The 14,621-nt window shown below is 33.5% G+C and overlaps 1 protein-coding gene across 5 annotated transcripts in view; it reads right to left on the bottom strand.

The window, feature by feature from the left end:
* Nucleotides 1-14,621, bottom strand: part of LOC112688713 (guanylate cyclase 32E) — a 75,479-nt gene that overhangs the window by 20,271 nt on the left and 40,587 nt on the right. For all 5 annotated transcript variants that reach the window (XM_025562064.1, XM_025562057.1, XM_025562073.1 and 2 more), the window contains one exon: nucleotides 11,955-12,199. In XM_025562064.1, the coding sequence (XP_025417849.1) occupies nucleotides 11,955-12,199 (245 nt within the window). The remainder of the gene's footprint in view (nucleotides 1-11,954; nucleotides 12,200-14,621) is intronic.

The following is a 14,621-nucleotide window of genomic DNA, read 5'->3' as shown; positions in this document are numbered from 1 at the left end:
GCAGATGAAAAAGCTGACGATCGAAGAAATACGCAACACCGTACAGGTAATATATCGGTATTTAATAAACAATGTACGTGAAACACACGTAATAATATTATACGTGGGCTGATCTGAAGCTTGCTTAAGAGGGGGAGACGAATAGGAATATTATTACTATTATTAAATTATATATTACACTATATTTTTATTATCTTGAAACATGCTACCTGTACAATGACGTACATGGTATTCGATGGTAAATATTTATAAATATTTAACATGCACGTCTCTGTATGATGGTTTACATATGTTTTAAATCTGGGATAAAAATAAAAGCCCAAGGGAAAGAGGGTGATCATCAAGTTGCTCCCCGTCCCCCATAAATCCGCCCCTCATATTATGTACCGGAGTGCCGGGTGAGTCCACGGAACAGGCGTGTTATGTGTGTGTTTCACGTGTACGATATATCATTACGCTTCACCGCTCGCGTTATTTTCACCCGACCGCAACGGAAAACGTTCACTAATTACAATCTCAGCGACCGAACGTCGTAAGTGTTACCGCAGTCGTTTATGTATTGTTTTCCCGTCGCATTAACCGTAAATCACCGCGGGACGGACACGAAAGAGCTCGCGCGGTCGTCGTTTGAACAAGGTCCGGCGGATCGGCGGCGCACGCTTTGGTCGAAAAACGTCTGTTGAACCTTACGCCAAATGAAACGAATTGCGTACGGAGGCCGTTGGTAACGTTGTTGGCTGACGATGATCGTAAACCGTATCGTTGCGATCGGATTGCTGCGCTGGTTTCCGTTCGCCGTCGCAGGGGTACATACGTCTCAGGGGAGGCTCCAGAGCCTTGGTTAGGGAGGAGGGGGCCTAGTTATAATTTTACAAAATCTTATAACAAAAAGAAAACAACAATTTAGTCCGTACAAAAATGTGTGCTACGCAATTCATGTTTTGAATATTATAAAATGATAACATCGTAGTATCATACGGTACAGTTAAAAAGTGATCTATAAATGGAATGAATAAAAATATTTTGTAATAATCCTCAAGCAAATCAACCTGGATATTGCATCTGTTTTTTTGCTTATTAGTTGTATGAGGAATAGATATTTCAATGTTTAAGGCATCACATTTGGATTTTACATTATTAAATATAATTTTAAATTCACTTTTATCATTTAATCTTAGTGATTTAATTATATTTACTACGTCATCAACGGTTTGAATAGCTTCGACCAGATCTATATTTTTTGTCTGAAGAAACTTAATGGTAAACTCAAACTTAACACGTGTCCCAGTTTATAAGTTGCTAGTATAAATTCTGGTTTTCTTATAGCACACAGCAATTGGTATACTCCTGATGAAGCATCCTTATCAAGCCATATAAAAAATTTCTGATAAACTATCAACTATTGTATCAAATAACTCGAGGAAAATAATTATTGAGTCATTTTGGTCTACCCATCTTGTTAGACATAACAGTTTCAAACGGTTATGGGTCGAAGAAGAACATACACGTCCTATTAATTCGGATAAAACATTATTTTTTGGGGAGTATTTAAAAAAATACAAATTTATGATGAGAGAAAAAACCGTTTTCGTACATGATAAATTGATCACATGGAATATCGATAATCTAATAATCAATTAGATGTTATGTACACATTATTATATTGTTATGTACCATTTTTCAAATAAGAACGAACCGTATGTGTATGCAGTGCTCGAAGTGGGAGGATACGGAGGGATGGCATCCTTCTACTTTTTTGTATTTACAGTTTTCATCCCTCTACTTGTTTTGACTAGAATAACGCATTTCTCCTGAGACTTTTAAAATGATATACTTATTATCATTTTTATATTTATATATACTTAATACATTTTTTTTTTCGGTGAAAATAATTATTTTTAACAGTCAGGCCTGAGCGCCTAGCTTATTGTGTTATTTAGTATAAGCCGTTTTGTAACCCTTATTATACTCGTATTTAGAACCACGGATTAAGATAATATACCTTATGTGAACTATAAAAAAAAAATACAAAAAAAAAATATTATAGGTGCACAAAGTGTGAAGAATGTTATGGTGATATCAGGAAATCTGAATTGTAAGGCATCCCTCCACTTATCTTGAGCCATTTCGACCACTGTATGTATGCATCGTTATCAGCCACGAAGGAATAACACAAAAGAGTAATTTTTTGTTCTATAACTGATCATCATCAGTTGTCTACCACGGTCAACTATCAACGACGCTGTGCATACAGGGAATTGAATAATAAAAAAAATTATTAAATAAAAACTAATGGGGGGGGGGGGGTTACAACACCCAAAACCCCCCTTAGCTACGCCACTGATCATACCATAATATATTTGATATTAATATAGTTTATTTCTAGCCTTATTGGTTCTCCATAATATAGATAGCAGGTACATCGTATACACCGTCATACCTCTATGGCTCTATCTACACACTTGTGCGTGTCGTATAATAGTCCATATTATAATATGCATTTTTTTATAAATACGGTACGGGTTTGGGGAGGGGGCACGGCCCCTAGCCCCCCCCCCCCCTGGAGCCACCCCATGGTACGTCTACACTGGTCTAGTATCAGAATCGTGTACTATATTTATGACGTTTATGGAAAGCGCGTGCGAACAACGTCCGCGGTATCGACGAATATGTCTCGTTAATCGATATCGAACTATTTTTTCGTAAAAATAAAATTAAAAAAAAAAAATAATCTGCTCTCATATGATACACGACAAAAACCGTTTCTGGAACTCGTTACGGAGCACCCGCACTCGTGCCATACTAGTTTCCAAAAAAACGCGGTCTCCATATTGTGCAGCGTAATGTACCTACCGATATAATGCACACATTCATGCGAGTACCTAATCAACGCGCGTTGCAGCTACATCAGTATAGGTGTTGTGAACGTATTTATATGCATATATGCATGAGTGTGTGTGCGGCGTGCGAAACATAATTACGAACAATTCGTTTTGAAACCAACGCGACGCGATTTCGGTTTTGCATTCGCAACGTTTTCGATTTATGAATACTATTACGTTCTTGAGTAGACCGATATTGCGAAAGCGTGTTATAACGATGTGCGTTCAGCTTTAAACACCCTTTCAAGTTTTGATTCGGTTCAATACGCAATACTTATTTCACTCAAAACTAAACTAGAACGCTTTTAAGAAGTGTTGTCGAGAATCCGTTTACGCGTATAAATGTATAAGTTTATACATATAAACTTAAGTACGTATGAAGCATGCCGTATACGATGTTTTTTATATCTGATCTTTAGATGTGTTTATATTTGAATAAGAACACTTAGACGTGGCCGTTTAGACGCAGGGATGCAAGAAAACTAAAGTCATCGCATAATGACTAATATACTTATATAGGCCCTGTGAAGAATTTTATCAAGGGGGTGCATCATACATAGTAATTTCTAAAGAATGCTTAAACTATTTAAATTAAATACGTTGGCATATTTTTTCAAATTGTAAGACAGTACAGAGTTATTTTTTTTTTCTACGGCTAAAAGATAATGCGTGCTACTAAACAATTTGATAATAATAATAATAGCCTCTATCCTACATTTTTAAATTGTACGTATTCATTTTTTTTAAAAAAACAAGAGTTGTGCAAATGCATCCTCTTACAACCCCATGATTATACCTATACTGTATCGTATAATTTCATATATTTTAATAAAAAATATGTAATAATAAAAAAAAATTAACAAATAAAACTATAAATTAATTAATATTGAAATTAATGATATTACAAATGAAATAATATTAATTAAAACAAAAAATAATACGAATATTTGTTTATTTTTTAACGTTCAAATGTCTACGTCTAAAAGACCTGAATCGGTTCATATTATGTGTGTACATTACAATCATTATCAATTTATCAATGCATAACTAATAACTATTAATCAAAACGTCTCATCGGCAGTGGGCCGTGGCTGATCGTTTTGAAAAATAAAGTTGTACAAGCAGTAATAAATTCATATTAAATATCAAGTAAACATAATAAATAAATAATAATTCAAAAGTATAACAGAACGATCAAAATGGTACAGGGATCTATACTTCGTCCTACGTTTTACGTCACTAAAAGCGGAGAATAGAGTATTATAGAATAGAGCGTTTGAGTGAATTAATGCCCGATGTTTAAATCCATAAGAAATATTGAAATTAATGTTTAAAATGTACTGTTTTTTTTTTTTTTTTATTAGCTTTTAGTAAGAACTATGACAGCTCGACACTTAAAGATAACACAGTTAGACATTAACATAAGAAAACAATAAAAGGTGACAATTGACAAAAATTATAAGTATATAAAAAAAAAAATTTACATTGTATCAATATGGGTGCTTTGATAATAGTGTGAGAAAAAAGTATAAATAACTTAAATTGCAAAGCAAGCTTCCAATAAGAAAGTAATTATTTGCTTAATGACTATTTCAGATTGGGTGTAAAGTATTGAAGGAAGATGAGGTGAGACATTAGAAGATTTTAAGTAATTGAACAGTGATAAACGTTTAATATAAAGTAAAGGACAGTCAAATAATAAATGAGAAATATCACAGACGCTTTCGGTTAAGTGTAGTGTACAAAGGGGAGAATTATTTAACCCAAGTTTATATGCATGATCAAGGAGGAGCGAATGGCCCACGCGAAGGCAATAAAATGTACTATTAATCAATGAATTTAACTAGAACGACGAACCAGGTAGTGCTATGAAGTGTCATGATGTATAATTTGTACTGTATATTTGTAATCTTGTTTTCAATATTAGAGGTTAATAATTATTAATAACGATATCATCAATGTCATTGTCCGGAAACCATCACCAAGTTCGTACCTTATGCAGGTAAAAATAATTTCACTCGCCCAGAAGGATTATTTACTGTCAAAATTATTACCTTCACCCAAGCGACCATCACCTCTAAAAACAACACGTGCCCATAAACACCCTTGCTATATAGATAATTATAATTTTAAATAAAATAATTCGTGCGTTTGAAACAAAAAGAAAACGACAAACAATGAATCCAGTGGACGCGACGCGGCCAAAGCATTTAATGGTGACGTTAACCTACGCGAAAACCATATTCAATATTTTTATTCCAGGCAATACTATGCGCATGACACGAATACCATAATTATAGTAATAATAATAAAAATTATTATCAAAATATTACAACCGTTCACTTGTTTTTGTACTCATTTGTTTTATAATATTAACCAAACGTACGCAAGCTACAAACCAAATCGATTAAATTTTATATCCAGCGCATGACGTGTTACATTATTACATAAATTATTACATAAATTGTATGTACCATTAGTAGATTAACAACTCCGTAATGAAACAGACCGCGCGCAGCGGCTTTAATGCATATTATCTCGAACGATTTATTTTTTCGCGACGAGCCCACGAGCAAAATAGTCCGCAAAATAGTCCGTTCACCGCGAGAGCAGAGCGAGCGTATTATATTATATCGCTTACGAAATGCGATGATCAATATCAGAGATTCGGAATTGTTTGGAAATCGAAAACGAAAAAAAAAATACACCCTTATTGTTACAAACACGTGGCATGCGTCAGATTTGTCGGACCGAAAATGATCCGGTTTCCATAAAATTAAATTCTGGTCAAAGCCAAGTAGCGTAAAGGAAGGATACATTTGTCACTCGTACTATCATGGTTATAAGAACATAATAGCTAATGTTCAAAATATTCGGCTGAGTATTTATTTATTTTTCATCAAAACGAAGTAATACAATTGATTTTTATAATAAACATGTGATAAGACATTTCTGTGGTACTGAAAATAAAAAACTAAAAAAAAAAATCTGAAATGATTGTACTTCGACAAAAACAATAACGTTTGTTACAAATGTTGTGATAAAATATGCGATTTAGCTTTTCACAGCTTGAAAATTAATACAGTACAAGAAGGTAGCATCTGAATAGAATAGGGTATTTATTGATTTCCAATACGACACTCAAGTGTTAGCGATCGCAGTTAGTTGTTTCCACGAGTAATAACTAACGTAAAAAAATTATAACATTAAAATGCAGACATGATGCACTCTATTGCGGTTAATTAAATACCATTAGATCGGCTCTTTTTTTTTAAACGTTATGGTTTATCATTGGTTTTCGTTCGTACACAAACGATCATCATAACGAAAAACGAACATTAAACCGATTTCGATGCATTTTTTTTCTTGCATCCTAATTAGACCGCGCAATATTAATATACTGACGTTTACGCGCCGACATGTACACAGTTGAGCCTTAGCGTTTCGCGATCGCGCATGCATTTGACATCAATAACGTGTTCTCGGTATCGCATTAACGTCAAACGTGGTTTCGACGAAAATCAATCAATCCCGCGTTACCTCGTGTGGAATTGTTCCGCAACGGTGCCCGAGCGACTTTGATCGTTAGCAATCGCGCGGTAACATTGTTTCGCCAAGAATTTCACTTGGTGCACTCAGGAATCGCGACTGGCGTCGTCGTCGAAAATCAGGGCATTCCAATACGTCCGTGAAGTTGGCCACAAAGTTCCCCACTTTGTCCTATCGACTTCAAACCTTCACCAATATTTTGGAACTAATTCGGAACAATTTGGAACTAAGTTTTCAAAATTTGAAACTTCACGTTTTTCCCAGAAAAAAGTTTTTCGGTTGAGAGCAAGCTTAATATTAATCTAATTTTTTCCGTTTGCGGTAGCGGGACAGCTTTCCATTGTCATATCTACTTCGAACATTCATCAAAATTTTGAAACTAATATGGAATTAATTAGCATCTAGTTTTCCGAATTACCTATAGTTAATACAGGCTACAGACTTATAAATAAAATAGTAATGATAAATTAAAATTATGAGATTTAAAATTTGTTAATTCTTTTAAAAAGGAAACAAATCTAAAAATTGCAAATTTTAAGTTTTAAAATTGTGTTCCTTATTACATACTTAGAATGTTGTTTTTATAAATCTGTTTTTCAATTAGCTAAAAAAATTAATTTGCATTACTAGTATCTATAATTTTTATAAAATACCGTAGGACATTTTAAATTAGAATGTCTTAATGATGAGCGAACAATTTTTTTTCACTATTAAAATATAATTAAACTCTGGACTATGAGTCATTAATTTATTGCTATGCTCATTAGAAGGGGACCTCGGAGTATCTAAAATTTACATTTTGAAATTAGGAAGTAACATTTTTGTAGCTATCAAAATTGTCCTATATATGTAAATATTTACATCATTTAAACAAATATTAGCAACTTGAAAAAATTCTATCCTATGTCAACCAGGCATTATCAAGTCAAAATGAACTGTTTTTTGGTTTCTCGCGGCTTCATACGGCATTTAACTTTAACATTACTATTTTAAACTGTCGATATAAATACAAATTTACGATAACTGTAGAAAAATTAACTCATTATCTACGAACGTATAAAAAATAACAGTAAGTATTCTTCAATGTTTTCGAACACAAACCATACTGTATGACGTATAATTAATATAAATAATATCATCTTTAAGTTTCTTTATTTTGTCATATAATTTGATGCTATTTTTAACACAATACATCCAGGCCCTTAGTTAAGTCGATAAAACTGTTATTTTTATCAATTTATATTTGAATGGTTCAATATACATAAAGGTAAAAATTAAGATTTGCACGCAAGTTATATTTAGGTCTATTAAAAGAAATACGTTCTAAAATAAGGAAAGGGAAACAATTTATTTTGCTACTAATTAATTTGGAAAGAGATGTATCAGTATTTTTACGACGAGTGGATAATAGATTAATATTAAACTTGCTCTTAACCGAAAAACTTAACGGAAAAAACGTGAAGTTACAAATTTTGAAAACTTGGTTCCAAAATATTGGTGAAGGTTTGAAGTTGATAGAATAATGTAGGGGGCAACTTCACAGACGTCATTCCAGTGACAGGTCGGACAATATTCGCAATTAATCTTCGACCGGAATATCAATCCACGATGAAATGTAAAGGTACGCCAGTATGACCAACTTGTTGTCTGACGTTGTGTAAACTTCAACGATCACGTTTGTTTCGCGTCGTTTGCGTACGAAAAAAAAACAGTCGAATGCAGTTTTAAAAGGTTTCAAGTGAACATGAATATAATGTCAATGGTATTTCAACATTTTGGTCTACGTTTACGGACACCGATCGAATATTCTTATAACACACACATGTTCCGCTTGATGTAGAATTCGAAGCACGCGCAACGTCAAATATCACTATAACTTTACGATTTCCATATTTATTGTCATTCCGTTTGCAGCGTACACTCTTGAAAAACAGAATTTTTACGGTAGTAGCAGTGTTTCAAAAACTAAACGCTTTTCTCTTTTTCGTTTTCTGTTACGTCTCACTTTTTAACGCGATACAACTCGTTTTAACGCGCACGAAAACGAGATGGCAGTATAATGTATTCAAGTATCCCGCTGCATTACGATATCAAACGGTATCGCACCGAAACGCAACGTGTCGACACGTGTGATGCGTGTGATTTTTGTGCATCCGACGTTCACTTTAATCGCGTGAGACGGACGTTTTAATTATCTTTTCTCGGTTATTGTACGAGAGGCGAGAGACGTGTGCCGATGGGATATGTTGTCCTGATGTGACCGCAGGCGGTGCAACACGAAAACTTCCGTCGGTGTACGTCTGGCGTTTTTCTAACGATATAACACGCGACGAGACGCGGACTTCACGGTCCTTTCCCGCGGGACCGGCGGCACGTTGTAATATTTGAACGCGAATGGCACTTAAACAAGACGCGTGACGGCTAGGGACTAACGTCTCGCGCCGTGAGACGACGCTTGAAATCCGCCACCGGGACATGGAGAAGTTCGGCGGCACGCGCTGGCTTCACCGTTCGGCTCGTACATTGGGCCATTGACCTACACGTACGCAAATTATTCTTCTACGATTTCCTATCCGTTCCGGATGTTGGAAATTATACCGGCAATGCTGTTCCTGTCAAGTGATGTCTGAAATTATCCAACCGATGTTTTACTGTGCCGATGGCGGTGATTTTGTAATTAAACATTCGTATCACAAATGCACGTAACACGGGACGCGTGTACGGGCGCCCAGCACGCAATGACGCGTAGCAACGTAATGGCGCGTGGGCACGTACCGGGCGTCGTCGGAAGCGTCATTTTCATGAATCGTAAGCCGGACGAATGATTAAGATTGTCGTGGTGACCGACGGTTGGTCTCGGGCAGTAAGGTAACCACGAGTGAATCGGCCGATCGAGTCTAACCGTGCGACCACGTCGCCCCCGGGTCCGCGGAGACCGCGCGGCGAGTGAGACGTTGATTGCGTCGTTGAACATTATAATTTTATATCATGATGCGACAAACACATAAAAATTACAAACTCGACGGTCATGTAGGCTTCCGTGAAGCCCCGGAGGTTTGCGAATATCACGTCGTCGTTAAAAAACACGACAGTCGTTTTGTTTTTATTCGTCCGACGTCAAAGGGGAATGCGCTTGCTGACACACGAGCGCGCACACAAATATTCATATTTTAAAAACCGTAAATCGTACACATGACGTTATAAAAACGGCCCAAAATCGGTCCGAGTACAGTGCAATCGCATCGATTCGGTGAAACGCTTGTGAAAAGTCTCCCCGCTTAACCCCGTGTACAGACGAAATCGATACGGGACGATGCGAATTTGCGATGGACTTGTTCCCGTAGCCGGAGGCCAAGTGATTTATGTGCTCCGGCCAATCTTTCTGTCGAACGATTTGACCTGAGATAAATGAATTATCACCCGTTATTATAACGGATCGGAAGACATATATTGTACTTGAACGGTCCCTGTATACAGAATACAGCACTCGTGGGATCAAGAAAATAACTACTTCGCGACATGTTCACGGTGTGCTCGAGTATTTTGTGATGATTCTCCACACACTGACACCGTATTTATATCGCGGTTCCGATACGTTCAGCGTTTGCCGCTCGAAAGTCGAACACGGTGTAGGTGCCGGAAATTGTTTAATGCTCGCAATCAACGACACATCGGCCCACGATAAGTGGGTAAATAAATGAATTAAAATAATACGATTAGCTTGTGAACGTGCGATTCGAAAAATATCCACATCGGCTGCAGGCGCGTATCCATTAAAGTTTGTGAATCATAGAGCGCAGCAATCATGGTAGCAATCGAAAAATCACGCGAGACTTAAAAGTCTATCAAATAATTCGAATATAACGGCACTAAAACAATACGCTGTGTCAGAACAAGTACAAATGATGAGTATTTAATAAGATATAAATAATTCAACGGAGTGACTTTCGTTTCGCCTGTGACTAATCAAATTGTTTTCCGTTATTCTTTTTACATGCAACACTAATGAAAGTAAAGAATAAATTGTATTCTAAATACGTACGACGAAAGTAACAAGACAGTATTTATAAGCTAATAAAAACAAATTATCAAGCACGTAGTGTTCTATTGTCATGACACTTAATGCGCACCTCAGTATAAACTTGATCTCTGACAAACAAAATAATTCACTATGGCTTTTCATACAGGTATTGTTGATAAAACAAGGGAACAAAGCGGTCCAGACAACGAAAATCGAATTAAAAAAAAAAAAAAAAAAAAATTGTATATATATAATACAACACATACATACATTTTAACGTCTATAAATTAATTATATTACCTATAAATCACATACCTATTGTTTGTAGTGGAAGTAACCCTATTATGTCCCATAAAATACATTTTTATCACAACACATTTCCATTTTATCGTGCCATTGTTTTCGATTTCTAAATATTTTCTAAGATATTAAACAACTTAAGTTTTACTTTTCATTGAACATATTTTTCGAAATTATCTTAAATTTTATGTAGGATACCAATGTTTATACAGGTATTATAAGATTATTCTTATTAAAGACATATCACGTTAGTTTGTAATACAATGATAAAATCTTGGATTTGAACGTAAAATGTTAAATATTGTACTACATTTACATTATAATTGAAAATCGTGCTCAAAATTAAATTATAATATTTACATGATATTAATTAATTATAAGAGCCTTAATATATTTAATTATTTCTTAAACGACTTAAAAGTAGTATTATATTATATTGATATTATGGATAATTTTATAGTCCATTAGAAAATGTAAACACGACTGACTCCAGAAATAATTGACTAATAGAATAATAAATCATACGATATAGTTAAACTTCTTAATTACAAAACAGTAGAGTATATATATCGAGCATCCGCTTGAAATTTATCGAGTGTCGTAAAAAGAAACTATTGGAATTAAAAATAAATTAATAGTTGGAATGTGAAAACTGCGAACAAAAAATAAATAGTAAGACAAATCGCACATATATAAACAATAATATCACATCAAGATCTATTTGTACTGTGTTATTCTGAAGCCACATGCAGACTGCATTTTATAAGCCTATAATAATGCATTGCAGTTCTCAGCTATTAGCAGATTATGCGATTATTATATATATATATATATATATATATAATTCACCGCAACATTTTGCTATATGAAATAGTGGAATTCGAATGTATCACAATCCAGTTCTGTGAAAATGATTACTTGACGTTAAACACATACGTCGGTCGATATCTCATTCGTTTTTGGATTTATATATTATGTCGAAAGAAAATAAATAAAACATCCGAGTAATCGTTACATTCTGTTAACGTGTACGCGGCTGTGTTGAAAATATATTATCTCGTGCCAAGCGCGTACAGCTACGTATAGTATGGGCTTAATGATTATTATTAACATTTAACCGAGTTCCAATGTTATGGAAATCATTCCCAGTGGATGTAATATTGTTTATGCTGAAAATAGCAGTTTGACGCAAAACGATTTACCTGTTTGACACCACCCAACTGAACCAAGGGATTGGGGAACAGAAATGGCGGTTTCTCCATGTACTCGTTGACCTTGACCGAGAAATTCTTGAATCCTCTTGGTGGCGTTGGCACCACGCTAAAAAACGATCGAAACGCTTTTTCCAAAATCGGATCTTGTTTGTTCGACAACATGCCGGTCAAATATTTCCTGGGGTTTTCTGCATCGTATTGTTCCACGTCCACGCCCACCACAAAATATTCACCTAGTTAAAAAAAGGCAAAAAAGGAAAATTTAATCAATGCATACACGTATAAATCTCCACTGGCCGATTTGACCGATTAAAGTTTGATAGTTCTATAAACGTAAACGAATAAATAAAAAATCGTTTTATTTGGTGCAAGCATTAGATAGAATGTCGTATACAAAAAAAATAACATTCTACACAAGACTGACATCATCTATTTAAATGTATTAATTTTTTTAACATAACAAAACTATTGGTAGTAAATGTGTGATAAAAAGTATTTTTTTCACAGATGTCGATATTTCCACCTAGATATTCAATTGTATTTAATATTAAAAAAGAATAAATCGTAAGATAATAATTTATCAGGTCAGTAAAAGAAAAAGTATTATGCCAATATGTGTGTACATGATATGATATATACGAATATAGTTTAATTTGAGACAGGCTATACATAAATATTTATACGTAGATAGTTTGTTGCATTATATTATTATATTAGCTCATACAATAATGTTTTCAAACACGTGAATAAATAACTGATTGGATTCAAGGCTGGGCACGTTGGTTATTGTGCGTTTTTCTGTATGAATTATTATCATATTTTTTTATATTAATTTAAATTTATATTAAGTGTACATTTCGAATCGAAATTCAAAATTGTTTCAGCGATAGTTGAATGATTTTTGAAAGGACATTCTTCGCGTGGTACACTGCGCACAAGCTATTATTTTAACTTCGACTCGGTGTGGGTTACACAATCAATTTTTAAACGATTGTTTTCCAACTCTAAATTTCATTCGAGGTAAAGTGGTTTGACTCGTTTTTTTTTTTTTTTTTTTTTTTTTTATTAACAAAAATTGGAATTATTAATTGAAAATACTTATAAAATGCCAACTTAAAATATCTAAATAAAAAGTACATAAATAACAATAATTATATTCCACTTATTTTAATACTGTTATATTTTAATCATGTAAAATATTACGAAAACGTTTTTCACCACAAATTTGTATTTAAAAATAAATTTTTTACAAACAATTTTTTAATGGGTGTAAAGTAGCTACATAATAATTAATTAGAAATAATATTATTAATAAAACAAATACTATATAACAAAAAAGTATTACGCTTAAAAATTGTATGTACCAAATATTCAAATAATAATATTAAATAAAATCTTTTCAAAAAATTTTAACGGTATATAATAATCTTCGTATTTATTTAAAAGTGAATTATACCTAACTATAACAAAAAAAAAAATATGTACGATTTATTTATTTTTCGAAATCAATAAATCTACAATTTTGATAGAAAAGGTTAATATTACCTTTTCATTGGGTACAAATATACGTACAATATTTTATAAAATAACAAATATAATTATCTTTCTTAGTACTCTTAGACTCAACCATTTTGATTATCCATATGATTAAAAAAACTCCTTTAAAAAGAAACATCTATCCAAACCATATAAACTAGAAGATAATAGTTAACTCTGTTTTCATGTACCGTGATTAAAATATTAGGAATTTAATCTTATTTTTAATTTCAAAATCATTTCAAATATTATATTATTATGTTACTAAATTATTAAGTGGAATAATAAATTATTTCAATATGGTTAATTATGAAACTAAGAAAAACAATATCAAAATCATCACACAGAAACGCTAAAATTGGTTTAATTTTATTATTTTTGAGTGAAAATACATGATAAAAAAAATAAGTACTCAACAATAGAAACGGAATTATGTAGGTCAACATGAAATCCTGATTAAATTTTCCGTGTATAATACACACTGTATACACATATATGGAAAATTAACGATGAAACTGTGTTCGTAAACTCGAGTATTGTTCAATTTAAGTTATTGCTGCAATGACAATTATTTAAAACACTCTTTACGTTGTATTGTCATGTTTACGATTGTCGATATGAAACCTAAACATAAATTACAACTTTTTCAGTTTAGAAAAGGAAATTAAGCAAAATATCCGGTAACGATCAATTTCGGGAAATATTTCTGTTGATCATAAAATATGTCAATTTAATGAAGAGCATTTTTAATGTAACCCGACGGTCAAAAAAGTTGTTTGGAAATCAATAGTTTGTTTATTTTCGGTGTACACTGATATCTTATACGAAACCCGAGAATTGGTCTGTCGCTAGCCAAATGGGGAAAAATCTACTTGGCGGAAAAAAGCAATTTTGATGTATTTGTACTTTACACGCCAATGAGTATTATCAGAATCTTGGATAAGTACTCCCCGTGCCGGACGTTTTAAACAAAGTTCGTCGGGAATCGCAATAAAACTCATTTCATCAGTCAGTCATTTGGAAAGTGATTGAAAGGAAAGGAGAAAAAAACACTGATCGGAAATTAAAAATTACTAAGCGACAAAATACAAACACAATATTCTTAAATTGGAAGAGATA

This window comes from Sipha flava, unplaced genomic scaffold (genome assembly GCF_003268045.1).
Source record: "Sipha flava isolate LNK unplaced genomic scaffold, YSA_version1 111_pilon_pilon, whole genome shotgun sequence".
Lineage (NCBI taxonomy): Eukaryota > Metazoa > Arthropoda > Insecta > Hemiptera > Aphididae > Sipha > Sipha flava.
Note: the sequence above shows the minus strand (reverse complement) of the source record. Positions and strands in the feature narration are given on the sequence as shown.